General features: G+C 33.4%; 2 protein-coding genes and 1 pseudogene across 3 annotated transcripts; 2 read left to right on the forward strand and 1 right to left on the reverse strand.

Annotated features, from left to right (window-relative positions):
- Nucleotides 1-3,274: 3,274 nt before the first annotated feature.
- LOC139894319 (probable serine/threonine-protein kinase At1g54610) lies at nt 3,275-7,851 on the forward strand (annotated as a pseudogene).
- A 2,298-nt stretch (nt 7,852-10,149) lies between these two features.
- Nucleotides 10,150-14,718, forward strand: LOC139894320 (elongation factor 1-gamma-like). Of its 2 annotated transcripts, XM_071877549.1 has the most exons (8): nt 10,150-10,231; nt 10,327-10,373; nt 11,339-11,488; nt 11,569-11,629; nt 11,715-11,767; nt 12,578-12,679; nt 13,054-13,561; nt 14,098-14,718. In XM_071877549.1, the coding sequence occupies exons 2-8, from the start codon at nt 10,365-10,367 to the stop codon at nt 14,475-14,477; spliced, it is 1,263 nt and encodes a 420-aa protein (XP_071733650.1). In that variant the 5' UTR covers nt 10,150-10,231; nt 10,327-10,364; the 3' UTR covers nt 14,478-14,718. The 2 variants fall into 2 exon arrangements, with proteins under 2 accessions (XP_071733650.1, XP_071733651.1); XM_071877550.1 differs by lacking the exon at nt 10,150-10,231 and having other exon boundaries at nt 10,302-10,373.
- A 2,489-nt stretch (nt 14,719-17,207) lies between these two features.
- Nucleotides 17,208-22,598, reverse strand: LOC139890808 (KH domain-containing protein At1g09660/At1g09670-like). The gene is made up of 8 exons (XM_071873725.1): nt 22,321-22,598; nt 22,096-22,228; nt 21,111-21,196; nt 20,500-20,645; nt 20,279-20,413; nt 20,069-20,185; nt 18,627-18,770; nt 17,208-17,801 (listed from the first exon to the last, which is right to left on the reverse strand). Exons 2-8 carry the CDS (start codon nt 22,191-22,193, stop codon nt 17,640-17,642), a joined length of 888 nt encoding a protein of 295 aa, XP_071729826.1. The 5' UTR covers nt 22,194-22,228; nt 22,321-22,598; the 3' UTR covers nt 17,208-17,639.
- Nucleotides 22,599-24,394: the final 1,796 nt, after the last annotated feature.

Raw genomic sequence — 24,394 nt, forward strand, 5'->3', positions numbered from 1 at the left:
GAAATTACGCGATTTCTAAATGAAAAGTTATTGATTTTTCGCCAGCTTTCCAAAAACATGTATATCATATACCTTTTACTAGTAATATATGTATTTAATTCATGATTCAATATAAACTGTTTAACGACGAAATTTAGCATACAAGCATGCATAAATATATATACTAGAGCACTAGACATGGATACACAATTAATATATAAAAGATAAAATATGAATGCTCACGTATCAATATCGTGATTCAATATTGCAGGTAAGTACGTAGACGCAATAGAGATGATAAACACTAGGTTTGACTTGCCAATAATACCCACGTACATTACTCATAACCTCCATAGCTATAACCCATAACTTCTTTAGCTCTATTCCGCTCATAAAATCCGTTTTGAAAACATACGAGCAGAACCTCGTCGTAGTATTTTATGTAATAATACTAATAATAATAACACTACTAATAATAATAATATGAATCTTATTAATAATAATAATAATAATAATAATAATAATAATAATAATAATAATAATAATAATAATAATAATAAAAATATTGAGAGCAGAGGGAGTTATATATATCGGATGTATATGTGTGTGAACAAATGAAACGAAAACGTTCGAATTTAAAGACATGGCCTCATTTCCTCAGCCATGCGATCGCATGGTTCAGTAAGGCAAATTCCATGCGATCGCATGGATGCCTTTTCCAGCTAACAATCCTTTGTTTTTATTCTCGTCGACATGATTTTATAATATAAATATAATATATAATTTATATAATTAATTATATATTATATTAAATTCATGTGCATAGTTGACTTGTAATTTTCGTTCCGATGACTCGTACGTCGTCCCTCGACTTATGTCCCGGTTCCGGTTTTTTGAACGTCCCTTCGTACGCTGAGAAAACTCGCACTTTACGTTTCGTGACTCGTACCTTTGTCAAAAATTAAACTTAATCATTGATAAACTATGTCACTCGAAGTGTAGCTTCAATCAATTAAGTGTTTTGGTTATTTGCTTCTATAAATCATCGTCTCGTAGTATATACATAAACATATATACATTTTCATTTTAAAATAGTGTTTACTGTAGCAAAGTTACTGCAGCAAAGTTTTTTTACTGTAGCAAATAGTGATTTTCGAAAACACTGTAGCTTTTCGGGTACTGTAGAAATTCGAAAATACTGTAGCAAATTAGTGTTTTACTAGTTTATCTTAAACGTTTTAGTTAACTTATCTAAATATCAATCGAATCAATAATCGAATGTTACTATCGTTTACTAAATAACTTGAAATCATATATATATATATATATATATATATATATATGCACATTAAGTTATATATATATTGTTCGTAAATCTTCGAGAACAGTTAAAGAATAATTGATTATATGAATATAGTTCCAAAACTTGAGACTCATCATTACAGACTTTGCTTATCGTGTCGAAAACATTAAATTATTTTAAAGATAAAGTTTAAATTTGGTCAGAAATTTCCGGGGTCGTCACAATCGCTGCATCGGCATAGTCGAAACGGAAGATGATCGCAACGGGTGGTTAAAGTCCCACTCGGGTGATCCCAATCGCTGTTAAAAAAAAGAATCAATAACTTCATTTCAAATAACTTCATTTCATATCGTTTAAATTGAAAATTATACTGTAAAAAAATTAAAAAATAGAATAAAAACAAACTAAAATCAAATTAATTTTTTATTTTGGTTAAAAAGTTGAACTCGGTTTACATTTCTGAATTCGGTTAAATTGAAATCAACTAACAATATATTAGTTTATTGTTGTAATATATACATTTATACTGAAAATTGGTTTAATATCAAAAGTCAATTTAAGATATGATTAGTTTTGTTTAATTATGATTATTCTTGGGTTTTGATTTCAATCGAGACCTAGTTGAATTCAAATTCAATTTTCAGCTGAGTTTCATTATAATATTTGAATTTGGTTCAAATTCGATTTTCAGTTTTCCGATTGGTATTTTCAAACCGAAAAAATTGAATTGAAGACACCGAAAACCAGACTAATAAACACCTTTAATTAACACATAGTAAATATTGACTTGCACATTTACATAATTGTCACTATAAATTTAATAATTATTTAATTATTAAATATTAATAAATGAGTTTTTTAAAGATATCTTTAACATTTTAAGATATAACTAAATAACTTGTTAGTTAATAGTAATTACCCTACAAGCATATTAATAACCAAATTACTACCTTCTTTATTTTTTCTTTTTATTTTTTCTTAAGTATAACCTTTAGAGTTATGATCAGTCATCAGATAAACTCTGCTTTTTTTAGAATCCTAGTAAAAATTACGCTTATAAAATCATGTATATTATATGAGTATATATTATTTATATTGTTTATTGTATTCATATCCAAAACTTAAGATAACAACTATCTTAATAGACTACATAAGTATGTACGAGTATATATATTTAATTTTAAACATAATTCTCACAACTACAAATAAAAAATCTAAATAAGAAATAGGATATCCTATCAATTAACCATTTAATTAAATTAAATTACAATTTATTCCAAAACAACAATATTACCTTAAAATTGAACTTTGTATGCTTTAACCTTGTAAATGACCCAAATGCTAGGAAAATAACAGTCAATACGCCATAGATGTTCAAAGATTCCTTAAGTATATACGTAGTATGTTATTAAAAATTAAAATTAGTCAAAAAAATTATAAATAAAAGTAACAAAAGAAAAAACAGAATTACTCCACAAATCACCTTCCTCTCCATTAGTTAAAACAATTCCATTCTAGACTCGTTCCAATTCCCACGTAGATCCGAAAACTACTCCATTTGCACACCCCATTTGGTTTCATTTCATAAAACTTTCAAAAAATGTTAGCAAAATCATAAAAATAAAACCTTTCCTTGTAAGTTTTTTCAGTTTTGACGGACTCTGCAAGAATCCTCAAATCCCATAATTTTCCCTCAAATTTCATCAAGTTTTGATTTTTTGCTCTGGGTCTCTCTCATTTTCATTTTTCTCATTTTAATTCATCACGGATAGGTTTTCATATAACCCAATTTGTGATCTTGAATCATCTTTGGATCATAATAATCACCCATGTATGTAAATTTAGGGTTTTTTTATCACATGGGTAATGTTACATAATGCAATTAGGGACTTGGTATTTTAAACTTTCAATAATGATAGGATTGTAAGTGATTAAAACACTTTTAAATGAAGCTCTGAAAAGTTTAGGGATTTAGAGTAAATTGTGACAGTTATGGGCTGCATTTGCTCGAAATGTATTTCGACAAATGAGTATGTAGAGAAAGAATCCAAACGATCATCGCAACGGTTGCTTAACTCTTCTAAAATAGATGAGGTGGCAGTTGAGGTTGATCATGGTGGCAATGATGCTACCACTAGACTTATTTCAGATAGTGATAATAATAATATAGAAAATGCAGCAACATGTTCCGTACAAACATTGTGGGATGATGGTAATAGTAACAATTTTGTGGTTTATGAGCAACCTGTTGGGCAACCACTAGTGCAAATAGTTCAAAGACCAGTGAAGATTGAGGCAAACCAACCTGAAATTTGTAGGGTTTTTAGTACTGCAAATGGAGTTGATGGTGCACAAGAGGTTGCTGGTTGGCCACCTTGGTTAACTGCTGTGGCAGGGGAAGCTATTAAAGGATGGTTGCCCCGAACGGCTGATTAGTTCGAGAAATTGGACAAGGTCTGCCTACATCTTTATGAAAGTTTTGTATTTTATGAATTATATTATGTTAGGAAAGTATCGATATAATGTGTTTTGTAGCAAATTATAGTTTATATTATTGTTTTGTAATGTCATTAACTCATTATATTAGGAGTATTAGGGTGCATTTGATTGCCTCTTAATTAAATGGTTAATGTTGACCCGTTTAGCATTTATTGCGTTTGTTTGTGACATCTGAATGATAAATGATGTTTTCAACAATTTCTGTTGAACCATTTGGAGTTAAAAAACCCTCTCAACCATTATGCACATTAATGTCCTTTAATATCATCCTTCAACTATATCCAAAATACTTATCAAACAATTATATTTTTTATTTATTCATTTATAAGGTTAATACATAGATTTTTTATTATTCATAGAGTTCATTCAGAATGATTATCAAACGCATTATTATCATTCGGAATCAAGTTCAATAAGAACATTTGAATCATTCAAATTTCGAATTATCTATCACTTAATCATTCTATTTTTTTAGATAAAAATGACTTGTTTGTGAAACACATACCTTTATACTTATGATTGTCACTCAAGATAATTGTAAAGCACAAATTTAAGCACTGTTCATATAACTATTGAGCTGTAGATTTATATGCTTTATAATGATCTGGTTATATCTTTGGGAATTCAATGCAGATAGGACAGGGGACTTATAGCAGTGTCTATAGAGCTCGTGACCTTGAAACTGGAAGAATTGTAGCGTTAAAGAAGGTACGGTTTGCTAGAATGGATCCAGAAAGTGTTCGTTTTATGGCACGGGAGATTATTGTTCTTCGTAGGCTAGACCATCCAAATGTTATTAAACTTGAAGGTCTATTAACATCTAGGGTTTCGGGAAACTTGTATCTTGTATTTGAGTACATGGAACATGATCTTGCAGGACTTGCCGCATCCCCTATGATTAACTTTACAGAATCTCAGGTATATATATAATAGTAATATCTTAGATAAAATTTGCGGTTACATCTATTTACCCTTAATTTACCTTCTAATAAAGTTTTTTTTTTATGCAGATCAAATGTTATATGCAGCAATTACTGTGTGGGTTAGAACATTGCCACAAGCGTGGAGTCTTGCATCGTGACATCAAGGGATCAAATCTTCTTATTGACAAAATCTTCTTATTGACAACAACGGGATTTTAAAAATTGGTGATTTTGGGCTGGCCACCGTTTTTAGTAGCAATCAGAGACAGCCGTTAACGAGTCGAGTTGTTACGTTATGGTATCGGCCCCCTGAGCTTTTATTAGGTGCTACCGATTATGGTGTAGGTGTTGACTTATGGAGTACTGGTTGCATTCTTGCAGAACTTTTTGCTGTCAAGCCTATAATGCCTGGTAGAACAGAGGTATATACAAAATCTTAATTTATATATATTGATTTGGTTATATATATAATTTATATAATTTGTGTTAAATCACTAATAGGTGGAACAACTACATAAAATATTTAAACTTTGTGGTTCACCATCTGAAGAATATTGGAGAAAATCAAGGTTGCCTCATGCTACCATTTTTAAACCTCAACAGCCATACAAACGCTGTTTCGCTGATACGTATAATTATTTTCCACCATCAGCGTTAGCACTTTTGGATACTCTACTTGCAGTTGAACCCGACAGACGGGGTTCTTCGTCTTCCGCACTGCAGAGTGAGGTACCTAGCGTACCTTGTGACTTTGACTCGATGACAATATGGGCGGGTAACAGATTAGAATAAGTAAGGACCATTTATTATTATTTTTATATAGTTTTTGTGTTAAACATGATTACAAAATATATATATATATATATATATATATATATATATATATATATATATATATATATATATATGTTATTTTTTAGCTATTTGTGGTTTAAATTTACACCCGTTTGTCACCTTAGTTAAAAACATAACGCAGATCAACCGGGTCAGAAGTAAATGGGCTAAAATGATCATGTATACTTGCTAGCAAGCCTACTTACAATTAACTTGTTTATAATAATACAGTTCTTCACAACAAAGCCTCTTCCTTGCCATCCTTCAAGTTTGCCCAAGTACCCACCAAGTAAGGAGTATGATGCCAAAATGCGGGATGATGAAATTAGAAGGTAAATTTTCTAGCTTTTTGTCGTTTACGTGACTGCCGATTAAACTTTTTTTTTTTTATGTATGGTGATGGTAGGAATAAAGCAAGTAGCGGGAAAACACGTAGAATGGAACCGTTGAAAAACGGTACAAAACAATCCAGAGCTCAGCCAGACCCTAATGCTAATTCAGAATTGCATGCCTTTATAAAGGTAGTCGGTTAATTTAGTATCATAGGTTGATCCGAACAATATTTCGCATAGAATTTGAAAATAAACGGGTTGGGTTAACAGTGGCGGAACTTGAACCCGACCACAAATGGGGCGGGTGCAAAAACTTATTAAATTTTTCATTGATAGCTGGGGTAAACACTAAAAAAACCTTAATTTTTAGTAAACAATTTTTAGTGTATTTTTTTTTTTTTTTTTTTTTTTTTTGTTGTGAAATCCAGCTGGGGCGGATGCCTCGCCCTGTCCTACATATAATCCGCCCCTCGTTGGGTAACATGTCAAAATGAGTATTTTATACTGGTCAAACGGGATGGGTCCTGTTGGGATTGATCCTACAAACATTCATTTGTCCAATATATATATATATATATATATATATATATATATATATATATATATATATATATATATATATATATATAGGGGCAGGATCAATGGGGAAGTAACCAATCGGGGAGAAGCGGAGGGAAGCAAATTTATTTTATTTTTTTCGTTTTTTTTGAATTTTTTTTTTCCAGCATCAAGATCACACGAAAATATGAAGATTTAGAAGAGACACTTCGTGATGAATGTTATTATTTAGGCGGGAAAACGATCGACAAAAATAACATTCAAGATAATATTGTTCGTGAAGAATATGAACGTCTTTTTTTCATGTTTTGTGAAGTAAAATTTAGCCCGATTTAGAGTTTAGGGTTTAGGGTTTAGGGTTTGGTGTTTTGGGTTTATTCCATAAACCCAAAACACCAAACCCTAAACCGTTCGTGTTAAAAACTCAATATAAATCCTAAATCTAAACCCTAAATTTCTAAACCCTGATATCTAAACCCTATAAACCCTTATATCTAAACCCTAATATCTAAACCCCAATAGCTAAAACCTCAACATACGCTCGAAAAACACGATAATTGTTATATATTACTTCTTCGAGCGTTTTCCCGCCAAAATAAAAACATTTATCACAAAGTGTCTCTACTAAATGTTCATATTTTCATCTCATCTATAATGTTCGTGAACAAAGTTTTTTCAAAAAACGAAAAAAAAAAAAAAAAGTTTTTGCTTCCCCCCGCTTCCCCCCGATTAGTTACTTCCCTCTTGATCCTACCACTATATATATATATATATATATATATATATATATATATATATATATATATATATATATATATTGTTAATAGTTAATCTGTTATTTTGTTTGATGCCTTTCAGAAACGAATAGAGAAACAAAACACTAAAAGTAGTAGTGAGAAATTCAATCATGAAGAAGGTGGTAGTTTTAATGGGCGGTTAAAACAAGCGGTAGACAAATCAGATGATCGTCCAACGGGGCACGATCACGATTCATCCCGACATCATAAACATTGTGGAGCTCAGTTGTCGAAGTTTTCAAGTTCGTTAGCTTGGCATGGTAGTTTACGGTTGGACCACAGCAACGGTACAAGTTCACATTGGCCTGAAGATCGTTCAAATGGAAAGTATCACCAACTAAATCATGCTGTTGAATCATCTCATAATCATATGTTGGATGACGACCCAAATTGCTCTTACAAAAAGCATGAGCATGCACCCTCAAAGGTACCTTTAAGAACCCGTTAAAATAATGTAAATAAAATGTTACAGTCTAGTATTAGTACTTATAAGCATCAAAAGTAGATCATATCACAATATTATCGATTTCAAAACGTAATTCACTTTCAAAACGAAGACCGAAAAGGACTACACTGATAATGGTCAAAGGGAATCGTTACTACAGTATGGGAGTAAATATAGGTAATCCAGTTTTTTATTGTACAGGCGATTTTGCGTAATTTATTATTCTAATGTAAAAGGTGAAAAGAATATTTAGGAATAACTTTTCTGGTCAGTTATGGTTTTGGTAAGCTGATCCATCAACACAAAAGTTGATGAGAACAAGTGCAGCCAGAGTTTTTTGCTACATGTGACATTTTTCGATTAACTTTACTTGTGAATGGGCATTTTAACGTTCAGATGGATAAAACAATCAGCAGTTTGAAGTAAACGGGTCAAATGTGTGATAAATGTGCATAGAAAGATATTGAACTATCTGCAACCACAACTTGGATTCAACCGTCAGTGTTAACTTTGATCGTGTCATGACGCTCATGTGCTGTTGACATGGCGCTAATGGTACTTTTGGAAACAGTTGTAATGTTATCATATTGTTAATGCAATAAACCTTCTAAATCAATTTGCCTAACAAAAATTATTATCGAAATAATCTAGTATTTGTGACTAAGTTTGATATTCTAATCGTAATATATATAACAACACTAAAGCACGTAGTAATATGTCGGCCGTGGTTATGTTAGGTTGACCCGAAAACATTTTTCCCAACAAAGAATCTAAGAAATGTCTCGATCTGCTACAAACAACATAAGATGTATGGAAAAGGTGTAGATCAGTACGGACACTCAAACCCTGTGTTTCCTTTGAAAACCCATGAAACTAATTCTGTAAGAGTCAGATGCTTGTAAAATACCTCCACTGAGCTTCATATGGCATGAACGAGTATCATCTCATTTGTCAAGAATTGTAAATCCTTGCCAACATAACATGTATGTTATTTTTGTAGGAGTTGCTACAATACCCAATCTAGATTCTCCTTTGCTTGTTAACATTGCAAATATCCAGCATGATGCCTTGAAAGTGGCACGTACACAAAATATGATAACAGAGTGCCAACATATCTGTTTTAGGGTACGTTTAATTGCATCATAATTGGATCGTTCGGAAACGTTCAATAGCCAGGGAAGGGATCAAACATCCTTACAATAGGTCTCAGGTTCGAATCTTGGAGTGTCTAGGGAAGGGTTGGAAACAGTCATACAGTCAGAAAGTAATATTAATACTGATGAGTTGCATACAATAGAGTATGAGGTTAGATTACCCGCCATCCCGGGTCCCGAATAGGGAAAACATTAAAACTTTAAAAAAATCGTTCAACAATTTGTGTTGAATCATTCAGAGTTGTAATAACCATTCTTCAAATCTTTTATTATTCGAAAGGGCGGAAGATAGACATATCAGGGAGGGGTGCCCGCCCCATATGAATTCGACAAAAGAATTTTATACTAATTTTTTTACTAGAATTTAAGGTTTTTTTTAGTGTTTAATCTGTGGTTGAGTTCAAGTTCCGCCACTAATTATCCACCTTGTATAATATCTATAATACTTATCAAACAATTATTTTTTTAGTTATTCATTTATGAGATTAATAAATTGATTTTATATCATTCATATACTTCATTCAGATGATTATCACACCACTTCTTCTCCTTCACAACTAAATTCAATCAAAACATTTAAATTTTCCTTTCAATCATTCATTTCAAATCGAAAATCCCAATTTCTTCCATTTTGCTGCTATTATTTTCTTTTCCTTTCTTTTACTTATACAAAACTTAACAATAGAGCTAGGGCTGTAAACGAGCCGAGCCGAGCCCGAGCTCAACTAAGCTCGAGCTCGGCTCGTTTAAAATTCACCGAGCTCGAGCTCGTGCTCGGCTCGTCCGAATTTATGCAAGCTCGAGCTCGGCTCGAGCTCGACTCGTTTATTCAATAACCTCTTTTTCATTATTATTTTATTTATTTTTTATATATTTAATTTATTGCACATCTTTATATTATGTATGATCCAATTGACTTATTATGATATGTAATATATTTAAAATAGTAACTATTTTGTAATTATTTAGTATATTATTAATTTGAAATAATAAATAATGCATATAAGTGAAAAGCTCGTTTAGGCACGCGAGCCTGTTCGAGCTCAATATAAGAAGCTCGAGCTCGAGCTCGTTTAGTAATCGATCCTAAAAACATGTTCAAGCTCAGGCTCGAGCTCGTTTAGGCTCGGCTCGAATCTAGTTTTTAACGAGTTGAGCTCGAGTAGCTCGCGAATAGTTCGGCTCATTTAGAGCCCTAAGTAGAGCCTTATGTTACGAAAACTTATTTCGGACAAAAGAGTGCAAAAAAAAAAAAAAAATAGTAACAAATACTGCAAAAAAGGTAAACTTCAGGTACTACTAATGTAAATTGGGCCACAAGCTGTGAAGATCAAAAGACTCGAAAAACCCCTCTCAGTCGCAGCAAGTAAACCCTAGTCATTTACACTCCGCGTTACGCTCGTAGAGGTATATTCTCGAAGGTTCTAATCTAATTATCACTTACTCTTCATAGAAGTTTATCTTTGTCTTAAACCTCTGTATTTTTTTCTGTGTTTATTCAGATCCAGTAGAAAAAAACGAACGTTTATTCTGTTAAGCAATGGCGCTGGTGAGTTTTATATTTTATTTTATTGTTACTTTTGCTAATTCATGCGATTATCTTATATTGATACTTCGTATCATAGTTGTGTGTGTATCTAATAGAACAAGATAGACAGAATTGAGCTTGTAAGCTTGTTTAATTCAAGTAACTTATGATTTGTTGAGATTGTGTTTTCAATTGTGGTTAGATTTGGTTGTAGTAATAAATGATTACATCAGTTTGGTTTTATCGATGACTATTTTGATCAATGGAACAAGGTAGACAGAATTAAGCTTGTAAGCTTGTTTAATTCAAGTAAGTAACTAACTTATGATTTTGTTGAAATTGTGTTGTCAATTGTGGTGTGATTTGGTTGTAGTAATAAATTATTACATTAGTTCGGTTTTATCGATGACTATTTTGATTTTTACCTACAAAAACCATCAGCCTTTTTAATTTCCGTAATTGCAATTGGTTCGTATCAAACTATAAATTTATGAATGACTTGTATAACTTTGAGATTTTTTTGCCATCAAGAGTTTGTTTAAATTGTATTTGTACCTTATGTTGTAAGATGCAACTATGCAACATCGCAACCTAGAGCAAAATATAGTAAATTAATAAGCTTTGTATGATATTGAATCGAGGTTATTCGTGATCAATTTATGCCTTATGGCTTGTCTATTTGGTGTCTTATTGCCGTAAATAAACTTGTCAAATGAGCAATACCTTTCAGTGTTGTGTTGGTTAACGTGATGGTATGGTGATGTCTGTGAAACTACAGTAGTGACTTTGGCATGTGTACCATCTTTACTAATGTACATCGTTAAGCCATAATTTTTTTCAATTCTCTTCGTTTTTACTTTTAAATATTTAAAAGTTCCAGACTTGTGAATTGAACTCAGCTAATTTGTTATGGTTTTGGATATAGTGATAATTAGTTGCCTCTGTACCATTTTGAGCTAGTTTCTTATAGTATAATGTTATTGTAGGTTTTGCATGCTGGAAAAACTAACAAGAATGCTTTTAAGTCATTGATTGCTGCTGAATATGCCGGTGTTGAAGTTAAATGGGCAGATAATTTTGAAATGGGGGTGTCGAATAAAACTCCCGAGTTTCTTAAGATGAACCCTATCGGCAAGGTTTGAAGCTGACTTCAATTCAATGCCTGTAAAGTGTTATTTTCAGTAAGACTAACACATTTCACTTATCTTTGTTGAAGGTTCCTGTTTTGGAGACTCCTGATGGGCCTGTATTCGAGAGCAATGCCATTGCTCGCTATGGTAAGGGTTAATGATGCAATTGTAGCATAGACATTTGTTTATATGAATTGGTGTTGGTGCTCATATTGGTATGTGGTTGTTGCAGTTGCCCGCTTGAAGACTGACACTGCTCTTTTCGGATCTTCACCTATCGAATATGTAAGTGTTTTTTTTTTAAAAAAAAAAAGGTAAAACCGACCCTCTAACGGCCCCACACTGACCTGTCCCATGGCCAACATGTGAGGAAAATTGTATAACCCATGCCTAAAGGGACACGAGGCTAGGATTGAACCCATGACCTTTACATGTTTCCTAACTACTAGGCTACCATTGTGGGGACATATGTAATTATTTTATTTGTGGTGTTCTTGTTCTTTGATTACGTAGTTATGATTCTGGGATTGTTAAAATCACACGAGTTAAGTGATTCGTAGCCTGACTTGTATTTGTATCTGAGTTACACCTTGACCTGCGATTCACTCTGACCGGCGGGTTATTGACCGACTTAGGTGTGCATTGACTCAATTATAAACTTATTATATCAGAAATGGCTAGGATGAAGATGAGATTTAGCTAGATGGACCGAAGAAGATGACGAGTAGTTGCACATAGTTTTACTTGCTGTAAATAAATGGTGTAAAATTATTGTTGAATATAAGTCCCTAAGTTTGTTCAAACTTTTTTAAGAGTTCGCATATCATCAAAAAAAACGTGAAGTAATTATGAGAGCTTGTAGGTATAGAGCCAAGCGCTAATTTATTAGAATAACAACATTGACAACAATCAAGCGTGAGAAAACCAATAGGTTTATCACTTATCATTATTAATGGGTGTCTGTTGAATCTTCTATAGTGAGAAGGGTGTCAGTATAGATAACCTGAAAGGTAAAGGTAAAAAGTACAATAAGATGTTCATGTTTCTTGGTCTTTTAAAGATATAAAATATGATGTTTATTTAATATTTGCTCAGGGCCAAATCGAGCAGTGGATTGATTTTGCTTCATTGGAGATTGATACAAATTTGCTTGCATGGCTGAGGCCAAGATTTGGTTTCGCTACTTATCTTGCTCCAGTTAGTTTTCTCCCTTTTTCCTAACTTGTGAATTCGTATTTGATCATACCTTTTTTTAACATGCTACTATGTAATAAGTTATAAAGTATATACTTCTTTCGTAAAATAATGAGTTTCTCTGTAAACTTGTAATATATAATTAATTATGATTATCTAGTTGTGTCATTTGCTTGTAGTTGCATTGTAAGAAAAGATATTAATAGACATCGTAGTTGTCCGGTCATACTCGAACTACAAAATTTCTAAGGAAAATGCACCTAAGATAAAATATTTTGAGCCGGTTTTTTATAGGTCATAGATAGATACAACATGTTTCTTGCGACTTATAAAAGGCACTGAACTGAATACTCTGTTGTTGTGAATGCTCATGGTAGGTTGAGGAGGCATCCATTACCGCTTTGAAAAGAGCTCTTGGTGCCTTAAATACACATCTTGCTGGACATACTTTTTTGGTTGGTCATGGTGTGACCTTGGCTGATATCATCATGATGTGTAACCTGTACCTAGGCTTTAAGGCATTGATGACAAAAACCTTCACTTCTGAGTTTCCTCATGTTGAGAGGTACTTTTGGACGATGATCAATCAACCAAACTTTATCAAGATTATCGGTGAGGTAAAACAGACCGAGTCTGTTCCTCCTGTTGCATCGGCAAAGAAACCAGTCCAACAAAAGGACGCTAACTCGAAGGCCGAGCCTAAAAAAGAAGAGAAGAAAGAAGCTCCTAAGCCCAAAGCTGAAGCTGCTGGAGACGAAGAGGAAGCACCGAAGCCGAAGGCGAAAAACCCTCTTGATCTGCTTCCACCTAGTAAGATGATCTTGGATGACTGGAAGAGGCTTTACTCCAACACTAAAACCAACTTCCGTGAGGTCGCTATCAAAGGTATGCACACTCAATCGTATTCATTAAGGTGGCAAAACGAGTGGGTCAGATGGGTTGGGTCAAAATTGTTATTGTTAATTACATATCTAATGTGTTTATAAACAATTGTCTAAAGATCGTCCAATATTTTCTACATTTTTTGCAGTTTCTTGTAGGTTTCATCTTATTAAAAAATTAATAATTGTTGTTTTGCTGAGCTCGTGCTTGTAAAACTCCCCAACTAAGCCGATAGTCAGATTTTGAAGTAGTCTGATTAGTCCCTGGCTGATTTATTTTGTTAAAAGTTGTCGAAAGTCTAATTTAGTCTGTCAAAGTCATGGTAGCTAGGTCAAAGTCAGAATCATTCGATCAAAATCGATCAAATACAGTCAAAGGTGGTGAATATCCGACTAGTCGTCGATTGGGCCTATTAGTCTCGACAAGGTTCCGGTCGACGAGTCCCCGACTAACGAATTTTACAACCTTGGCTGAGCTGTTTGGTGAGAATGTGCTTAGTAATTTAGTATGTTATTGAAAACTTGTCCATCTTTTTGTAGGTTTTTGGGAGATGTTTGATCCAGAGGGCTACTCACTTTGGTTTTGTAACTACAAATACAACGATGAAAATATGGTGTCGTTTGTGACCATGAACAAGGTGGGTGGTTTCTTACAACGAATGGATCTAGCAAGGAAATACGCTTTTGGAAAGATGCTTATTATTGGATCCCAGCCCCCCTTTAAGGTGCAAGGTTTGTGGATTTTCCGTGGGCCCGAGATTCCAAAGTTTGTAATGGACGAGTGCTATGACATGGAACTGTACGAGTGGACAAAGGTGGATCTCTCCGATGAAGCACAAAAGGAGCGAGTGAATCAAATGATTGAAGATCATGAGCCGTTTGAGGGAGAGGCTCTTTTGGATGCCAAGTGCTTTAAGTGAACAACATTTACCCTGCTCGTGTTACCAAAGTTACCCGTTAGGCGGTTATCAATTGTCGGATATTGTTTTGCTACCGTTGCGTTTAGAAGCTTTCAACTTTGACTCTCTTTTGTGGCTTAATTTACGTGATATATAATTGAAGTACAACAATATATGAAGTGTTCACATGCATATAAATAGTTTGGTTTCTAAATAATGTGAAGTGTTATTATAAGCTTATGTATTATATTTATCCATTCTCTCAATGATAATAGTATCGTATAGGGAAACCAAAGTGGGATAAAAAGTCGACAAAAGTGAAATGTGTAAAATTTTACGTTAGCCAATCCATAAAAGAAAAAAGTAGAGAAGTTAAAAAAAAGAAAAGAAAAACAACGTATATCAATATCAAGACAAAATTACTCATTTTGTCCATGTGTTTTCTACTTTTTGCCCGTTTCATCCCTGTGTTTTATTTTTATCATTTTTCATCCTTAAAATGATTTCATTCCTCGTCCTAACGAAGGTTAACTGAGTCCGTTAAAACTATTTACAGGGACTATCTACGTAATCCTTAACTAATTAAATAAATAATAAGAATAATAAAAATAATACTCAGTAACAAATAAATAATAATAAAAATAAATAGATCAATATCGGGTGATGATATATACACAACTAATTTTTACAAATACACAACAAAACATGCTTTACAGTGTTGTACAGTACAGCACTGTAAAGCATGTTTGGTTGTGTATTTGTAAAAATTAGTTGTATATATATCACTACCCATATCATAAACATAAACAAACAATAAATAAGGAAGAAAAAAACATAACAGGAGAACACAAGGGGAATTCTTTTCTTTTTCTTTTTAGGGTTAATAAAATTTGGCAAAGATAACCTCCCCTCTCTGGAAAGATTTCTATATTTCTTTCTCATCATGTTTCTTTCTCTTTCCTTAATTTAATGAATTTTTAAACTGTATCTTTCATGTATACGAATATATAGATCTGAGTTGTTGTCTTTTTAACTGATACTTGATTGCTCTGTCTAAAAGTTTTTTTTAATACTGTATTTTAGGTTTAATTGTTGATGGGTTTTTGTGGGTTTTCAGTTTATTTAGGGTTTTGAAGTAGTTTATGTGTTTTTATATACTACTACTCCGTATGTTTTAAGAAAGAATTTGTATATGATATTCTTGATTAGATCAATTCTGTTTTTTAGTATGTGACTTGTCAGTGTACCAACTTGATAAGAAAAGTGGGAGATTCAAAGTCAACTATTTGAGGCTGATGGCTGTTAAAAGTTTTGAATATTGTTATCACGTTTGAGCTCTTTTAATTTGTGTGATTCTTATCAAATTTCGCATGGTCGTAGCCAAGAATGACATCACTAGATATAACGAATCATCTTTTCAACTCTGCAACTGTTATAAACTTGAGAACTTAGAAACATTGCTGATCTCAAAGTTTATTATTTATTTGTTACGGAGTATTATTTTTATTATTCCTTATTATTTATTTAATTACTTAAGAATTACGTGGATTGTCCCTGAATAGTTTTAACGGACTCAGTTAATCTTTGTTAGCGTGAGGGATGAAATTGAGACTTAAAATGCTTTTAAGGATGAAAAATGCAGAAAACAAAACACAGGGATGAAACGGCAAAAAGTAGAAAACACAGGGACGAAATGGTCAATTTTGTCCAATATCAATAATATTATATTATATTATATTATATATAGGGTGAGGATCCATGGAGAACTCATGGTAGTAGAGAACTCATGGAACTCGTGCAGATTCACATATATTTTTTTTTTTTTGCATATTTTTTTTTCTGTTGAGATTTTTTTTTTTTGCAGATTCAGTCAATCTGCGTGCAGATTGACATTTTTTCTAGTTTTTTTTTTTACAGATCGACTTTTTTTCAGTTTTTTTTATGCAGATTGAGTCCATCTGCGTTTTTTTTTTTTGCAGTTTTTTTTTTTTTTTTGCAGATTGACTTTTTCCTGTGCAGATTTGACTTTTTTTTGTGCAGATTGAGTCAATCTGCGTGCAGATTGACGTTTTTTTGCAGTTTTTTTTTTTTTTTTTTTTTTTTTTTTTTTTTGCAGATTCATTTTTTTTTTCTGTGCAGATTCGCTGTTTTTTTTTTGCAGTTTTTTTTTTTCCAGATTGTATTTTTTTTTCATAGATTGAAGCTCAATCTCCACATAGATTGAAGTTCAATCTATGAGTTCTATGGGTTCTCTACATACTCTAGTTCTCTAGGGATCCTTTCACATTATATATATATATATATATATATATATATATATATATATATATATATATATATATATATATATATATATAATAATTATTAATAATTTAATAACAGTAAGTTTTATTTTATTATACCGTAATATATATTTTTATTTTATTATATCAATCTCAATAATACTTAATAATAATCTAATCACAGTAAGTTTTTTGAACTGAAAATACACAATACACATTGGGGTAATTTAAACCCATCTGGCATGTTTCCTTTTGAGCTAATATGTTTTATTTTACATGTTTGACCCATTACAAATTTTACATGACCCAAATGATTCATATAAGTAAACGGGTCACGCCGACAGGTCTTTACCCTATCATAAATTCATATTCCAAGGTGCCCCCATCAACCAAAGTGGTTTGGGTTTTATCGGATACCATTAACTTGAACCTCTTACAAAGGCATTAACCCTTCAACAAAGCTCCAAGAAGAAGCCAACTTAATATCGAATTAATAGGTAAATACAAACAATCAAACTATTTTTTATACAAAGTTCTCCTATCTATTCTAGGATCCTTAGCTTATTATTAAAAGCTACTCCATAGATTATTGCAATACAATTAGTGTTTTATCAGGAAATCAAACCTGGCAATGAAACTATAAGCAAACTGAACTAATAATAAACATCAAAACCAACCACTCAAGAAAGAACAGATAAATAGAATTCTTTTAAACCAAACAAAGTTACAATAGCAGTTTTGGTGGCATTGCATGAAGCCCGTCACCATTTGCCACGAAAGCAAACCTTCTTCTCTTAAGTACGCATTCAAGTCTCTTGACCATATACTCATGGGTGGACCCCCACCTTTGGTTGATGCTAATGAGCATCTATATAGAGTCGATCCCCTTTCCTGGACCCCATCATATTCCTGTTTTGGCCCGCTTCATTCCGTTGCTGCTGTTAAAGGGAGACATGCTTGGGCTCATACTAGGACTCATGCTAGGACTTTCCTCTCTTAATGTACCGTTCAGCATAGCCAGTTCTCTTAATTGATGTTTTTTATAACTATCCATTGACTCGTCCTATTAATAGAGAAAGTTAGAAACCAAAGTAAACGTGGCAACTTTGACCCATTTATTAATCAATCAGTTGATTCATTCTATTAAATCTCAAACTAGTTTATAACCCACAATTTCACGAAATAATTATTATTTAGTGGTGGCCAGGGATGGGTTGGAAACAGCCAAGGAGTAATCATGTTGGGTTGCGTACATCAGAGTATGGGGTCGGATTATTCGCCCTCCCGGGAAGCCAAACAGGGAAAACCTTCTACCTTTTTTCACGAAATAATTATTAATCATTAATTATTAATTATAATTAATTAATTGATAATTACTAATAATAAAAAAGTATATTTTTATTTGAATAATCAAATCAATAGTTGAAAATCAAGAAAAATGTTAGATTTCAAATCAATGGTTAAAATAAGAGACAAATATGGCATCATCATCCAAATCAATGGTTAAAATTAAACTCATCTAAAGGATCTAAAGGTTGAAATTCAATATTTTGAGAAAAGATGACATAATAATGACTTTCTTTTGATATATTAAGATAGGTCAAACGGGTCAAAATTGGACCACTAACAAAAAACTATATTTATAATGCATAAGACCTCTTAAAGCATATTTTCAAAGATATAAAATAATCACCGTAACAACATAAATGATCAAGAATTTGGGATAACAATCAGTATTGCAGCAGAACCCGAATCTGCCCCAACCGATACCAAAGCATAACCGCTTTGATCCGAACCATTTTTACCTGTTACAGGTCCTACATGTTTTTCTACCTAGAGAACAATGAAGACGTAAACGAAGAGGGAAAAATGAAATAAGAATACGTACCACTGGCTTTAAGAGGTTTTCTAATAGCGCCACGGCATGATCCAAGCGCGAGTCTATTATATCTTCAGGAAATTCGGCTTCGAGCAACAGGTGAAGTGGGTCGTTGAGGTGTTCATACCCTGGTTTATCTTTTAACTTTTCTTCCTAATTACAAACAAAAATAGGTATGCTTTAAGAAGTGTATAGGCATTAAATAACTATAAACTTCATACATGTAATATGTAAGAAAATGTTGAGATGTATCCAGTGTGCTTTCAAAGCAACTGTATGATGCCAAATAATCAGAATCAGACATTAACATTTTTGTAAAAAGCAAAAACTATACCTGGCTATGCCTGGCAAACGGGTCAGGTTGGGTAACGGGTCAAAATGGTTTTGAGTTGAAATGGGTCATAGGTCAAACGGGTCAGTTTTTTAAACGGATGAAACTTTTTATGCTCGACCCATTTGACCCATTCACAAAACCCGTTAGACCTATTTCTATTTATTGATCTTTGAGTATTGATACCCATTAGACCCGTTCCTTCATTTTTTGTATAGGACTCAATAGGTTGGAAAGAAACCCATTTGAATCTTTTTTTAAGTTTTGATTTACATTACAACAACAACAACAACAACAACAATACCCAATCCAACGAAAGTGGGGTATGGGGAAGGTGAGTGTAGACAATCATTCCTCGTACCCTAGATTAGAAGGAAGTCACTACTCCACCCGCGGGTATAGAACCCGCGCCTAGATAAGGTCGTCCCTCCCTCGACTCTAGCGCAAAAGAGATTGCTTCCCAAAGGACCTCCGGCCCGAAGAGCTCATAAGAACGAAATAGAGAGGGCAAATGATACGTACCTGTACGAGTAATGAGCGCCTAGCAAGAAGCAACCATACACAGTAACCATAAAAGGGACACATATAGCAGTAATGCACAACAGTAGGGCAAAGAGCATGAATAAAATAGTGCACATAACCATTTAGTTTTAGGTAGACATACAGACAAACAAGATATATACATATACATATACATATACGCACCCACACAGACACACACATCGATATATATATACCACACGAAAACATGAAAAAAAAAAAAAAAAAAAAAAAAAAAAAAAAACGGGTAAAAATGGGTCTCAATTGTTAGGCCTAATTTTTCTCAAGACCCAATTGACCCGAAAGCTTGACCCCTTTGACCCGAATTTGAGTGTTTGGGTCTCAATTGTCAGGTATATACCTGGAAAATGGGTCAGGTTGGGTCGGTTTGGGTAACGGGTCAAAACGGTTTTGGGTTGAAATGGGTCACGGGTTAAACGGGTAAAAAATTTGAACGGGTCCAAACGGGTCAGGTTGGATCGGTTTGGGTAACAGGTCGAAATGGGTAATGGGTCAGACAGGTCAAACAATGAAATGTAATAAAGCGAATTTTACATAATGATTAGTAAAAGAATTATACCTTAACAGTATCCTTAACGGAACCTCGGCCTCTGATAAATATTCTACACTCTGTCATGGCTTCTATCCTTTTCAACGAATTCCCACGTGGGCCCAGAATTCGGCCAACAAAGTTATACTGCCATGCTTCCATGTCAGAACAAACATTTACCAGTGACACATAAAATTAAACAAACGAGATGACATAAATAGTTGCATGTGCTTTACGTACATTTGGGAATTTATCGACCGGAACATCAAGTCTGATCACTTTCTTTACAACTGTAGGTGTTGCCATTCCTGGTGCTGCGGGCCAACCCATTGCAGAAGCTTGAAACGAGGCCATTCTTTGAAGAAGCCGATTATCCTGAAACAATACCATAATCAATAATCAATAATCAAATAATCGGTTCTATATAAATATACCCAACATAAATTTATATGCATTGATACCTCGTGTTGCATTGAAGGAAATCCTTCGACATCCATTGGACCTCCGTTAGGTTTTTGACCAAATGATCGATATGAACGTTCATGCAACATTCTTTCATGATCTGCAAAATTATGATTTGATACCATGCCCGACGTCTTCATGATCTCTTCATAAAGATGACAAACAAAAGAAGCAAATCGATATCAAGTATCCCAAGAATGATCGTTTGACCAAGTATCACATCAAAGCAATTTAATAATTAGGATAAATGTCCTTTTCTGTTAATTTTATCAAGATATATATATTCTCAAATAAACAGAAAAAGAATTCAAACATATGATTATTATGACTTGAACAACAAAAGTACATCCAAACACTATCTTCTATGGCCATAAAATCACTTTCAGATCATAAAATATGATTATTGCGTTGACATGTGTTATACAGTAATCATAGAACCACAACACCATTGATCTTAACTTGATACTAAACGCACACAACAACCAAAGTGTGCATATATACAAACACAAAATAATCATATTTGCATCGAGAACATCAAAAGTGAGTTCTTGCTGAGTCTGCAATGCATATGTTGTAAGCTTAACCAAAAATAAAAATAGACTAAATGAACCTTGATTTAGGAGCCTGCTGCAAATCGGCATAACTTGCATAAATGGTGCCAACTTTTGCCTCTCACCAAACAGTTCCGCTAAATATCTGTTTGTTACAAATATAATCAGAATGGAAACAGACAGGGAGTATTCCTGATGGAAACAGCCAGGGAGTATTCCTGATGGGCTGCGTACACTAGAGTATGGGGTCGGATTACTCGCCCTTTCCGGGTAACCCGAACAGGGAAAACCTTACAACTTACAACTTTAGAAAAAACAGAATGGAAACAGACAAGGCTTTGTTAGGTTATAATATTTCTATTTATTCTCATTGGATCAACTAACAGAAGGTATTAGAATAAATATATGAAAAACTGTGGAAGAGTTAAAAGAATTACGTTTACATCCAAAATTGCAAGTTTTATTACCAATCATGAGTTAATCTTCTTTTCATTTAACGTTGATAACAACACTAAAAACATAGTAATTATTTAAATAAATGGAAGTGGAAGGATGTAAAAGCATGAACAAGATAAGATTGATTAAGCAATCGATTACTTTAATCAACTTAATTAGATATCGATGTTGACAAATATCATATTTAATCCACCAATAATGGCACAACTTCATTGTCATATTGAAATTGCATCCTGACCGAAACTTTTTTTTTTTTTAATCCTTCATTATCGATGCACCGATGCTGACCAAACAACAACAATCCTGTTTATAATCCATCAATGCATTTCTTAAGTTCAAAATTCTAAAATTACCAAAAATTACTCAAAAAAGAAAATAAAATGGTAAACAAATTATCGATACTTCTCACTGCTTAAAAAAAGCTCAAACCAACATTAAAAACTGCAAACAGGGTACACCTTCATCAGAATCAACAGTCTGAATAACTAGTAATTAACACTAGATCCCCAAATAGTACTAACATCAACAAATTCACAAAACAACAAAAACCCAAGATCCAAAACTCATCAAGATTTAAAAAGATGCAACCTTTCACGATCTGAAGGTGAAGAAGACCTATGATGTGACCCATGAACACCAGTAGGAGAGTACTGAAAGTAACTTCCATGTGGTATTCTGTTATCCATTAAAGATAAAGATTCAAGCTTTTGGCAGTCAACACCTATAAAAACACAACCCCATAAGTATAAATAAAAAGGTCTGTTTAGTCATAACATAAATACATCCATACAATATATATAGAGATAGACTTACTTTACTGTTTACAGCAATCTTGATTTGAGCTGAGAGTTTCAGAAATAAAAGAAAGAAAGGGGATTTATGAATTAGGGAAATGGGGTGATGAATTCTTGAACTGTTTCCCCCTAATTGGACCCCTTTTGAGATGAAGAAAATGACAAAGAAAGGGGTTAGTATTTGTAGAATTTGTAAGATAGAAAACTCACTGTACAGAATTGAATGAAGGATTCGTTGGTTTGTAGTATTTGTATTATGTATGTATATGTATTACTCCGTATGATTTTGTATTTCTACTGTGAGTAGTAACGACTACAAGCGATCATAGCATAGGATACGAATCATTAGATTTGGAACTTTTTAATGTTTATTTAATCAAGATTCGCTGTGCTAAAAAATGAGGTTAAATGCATCCTATTGATTGTAGCTTATTTAGTCATTAGTCATTAGTTTAAGTTTGTTACAAAAATAGTCCATGTGGTTTTATTAAATTAGCATATACCGTTCTTAATCAAAATTATTTGCATTAATGACCTCTTGTTAATATTATTAGTAGCAGCCGTTCCCCTTTAGTTGAATTATAATTAGTTATTTTTTTATTATATTGTTTTTTTTTTAAAGATCAGCAATTTTATTAAAAGAAAAATAATTACAGGGGTAGGCAAAAAAGCCTAAATTACAAACAGGAACACGAGAAGTAAGTAAAAGAATACAGGAGCAGACAAAACAACATTATAGACTCGAAAATAAGTACAAAGCTCGAGGAGGGGAGAAAAACCATGGAGTAGGAAAACCCTTTACCATTCATATCCATTTTGGGGGGGGGGGGGGGGGGGGGGGTGAGACTTGTGATGACAAGCTGGAGAAAATTTACGATATAGTGCCAGACAAACCCGGCTACAAAGTACCTCAATTCGCTCCAATTGGCCCCCGATACAATTTGAAATATGAAGATATGGGAAGAAAACCTACTCCATTAACCAATTCCCGTTTTCACCACAGGATTGACATCAAAGGATCTTGGGTTGTTTATCCAATTATGCCAATCAAGACGTACAAGTTTAGCTCGAGCATTGATCCATTCGAAGGTTTTAGCTTGGATGTCGGAGACGATTTTCGGGGGACATGCTTTGCTATTACCGAATATGAATTCGTTACCAATTTTCTAAATAAAATAACTCGAAACCCAAATAATAGCTTGCTACATGAAGGAACCCGTAGAGGTTTTGAAACTGGGATTAACTGCTTCTCGAGATTGGAACAATTGGAGATGTGTATATGATTAAGATTCCACCAGAGTCGAATTCTTTCTCAAATGTCTTTTGCAATTTCACATGAAATTAGGATGTGCTCTAGTGTTTCGATCCCGTTGTCACAAAGTGGGCATCTTGTTGAATGAAGATCGATACCCCGGTCATCGAGAGCGGCTCTAGTTGGGAGTTTGTTTTGTTTGGCACGCCAAATGAAAATCCCAACCTTTTGCGGCACCCAATTGTTGAGAATTGTAGGATCGAAAGGACATGAGTTTGCAGATTGTATATCAAAAAGAAAGCTAACAAGCGATTTATAGGTGTAAAAGTTATTTGTACCGAATTTCCAGGACCAATCATCACAGTCTCTGTCCGAGAAGGAGAAATCAGAAAGGAGCTTCGACAGATTCGACAATTCTGTTGCAGCACGTCGTTTCGGATCACTCGACCAGGACCAGACTATGGAGGCCTGCTGTTTAGAATGTGAGCAGGTTATTGATGAAGCCGGTCGAATAAAATGATCAGCTGCCGAAGAATCTTTAGCAGCCTCGAGGCGAAAAAGTCTAGGAAACAAGTCTTTAAAGGGTTTATCACCGCACCATCTATCATTCCAAAACTTAGTGTCCGAGCCGTTACCTATCACTTTAACAAATGCATTAGAAATGTCACACCCTAATTTGATTAGGGTGTGTTCAATTTTGATAATATTAAATCAAGGACAACCCGAAAGATTTTTAAAGATAAGTGGGGGATACGGGAAAATACAACTTAAGCCTCCATTTTTCCGTAAATACTTTTGATCACCCTTACCCAAAAAGAGTTTTTATTTTTAGAAACTGCTA

This window comes from Rutidosis leptorrhynchoides, chromosome 2 (genome assembly GCF_046630445.1).
Source record: "Rutidosis leptorrhynchoides isolate AG116_Rl617_1_P2 chromosome 2, CSIRO_AGI_Rlap_v1, whole genome shotgun sequence".
NCBI lineage: Eukaryota > Viridiplantae > Streptophyta > Magnoliopsida > Asterales > Asteraceae > Rutidosis > Rutidosis leptorrhynchoides.

What these genes read in the sequence shown, in the direction of transcription:
- LOC139890808 (XM_071873725.1), bottom strand. Translation starts at nt 22,193, where the DNA reads ATGGATAACAGAATACCACATGGAAGTTACTTTCAGTACTCTCCTACT. An exon ending in TCACCTTCAGATCGTGAAAG is followed by an intron (nt 21,197 to 22,095) that starts GTTGCATCTTTT and finishes TGTAACAAACAG; the next exon opens with ATATTTAGCGGAACTGTTTG. An exon ending in AAAACCTCTTAAAGCCAGTG is followed by an intron (nt 17,802 to 18,626) that starts GTACGTATTCTT and finishes CTCTATTAATAG; the next exon opens with GACGAGTCAATGGATAGTTA.
- LOC139894320 (XM_071877549.1), top strand. An exon ending in AGATGAACCCTATCGGCAAG is followed by an intron (nt 11,489 to 11,568) that starts GTTTGAAGCTGA and finishes TCTTTGTTGAAG; the next exon opens with GTTCCTGTTTTGGAGACTCC. An exon ending in TCGCTACTTATCTTGCTCCA is followed by an intron (nt 12,680 to 13,053) that starts GTTAGTTTTCTC and finishes TGCTCATGGTAG; the next exon opens with GTTGAGGAGGCATCCATTAC.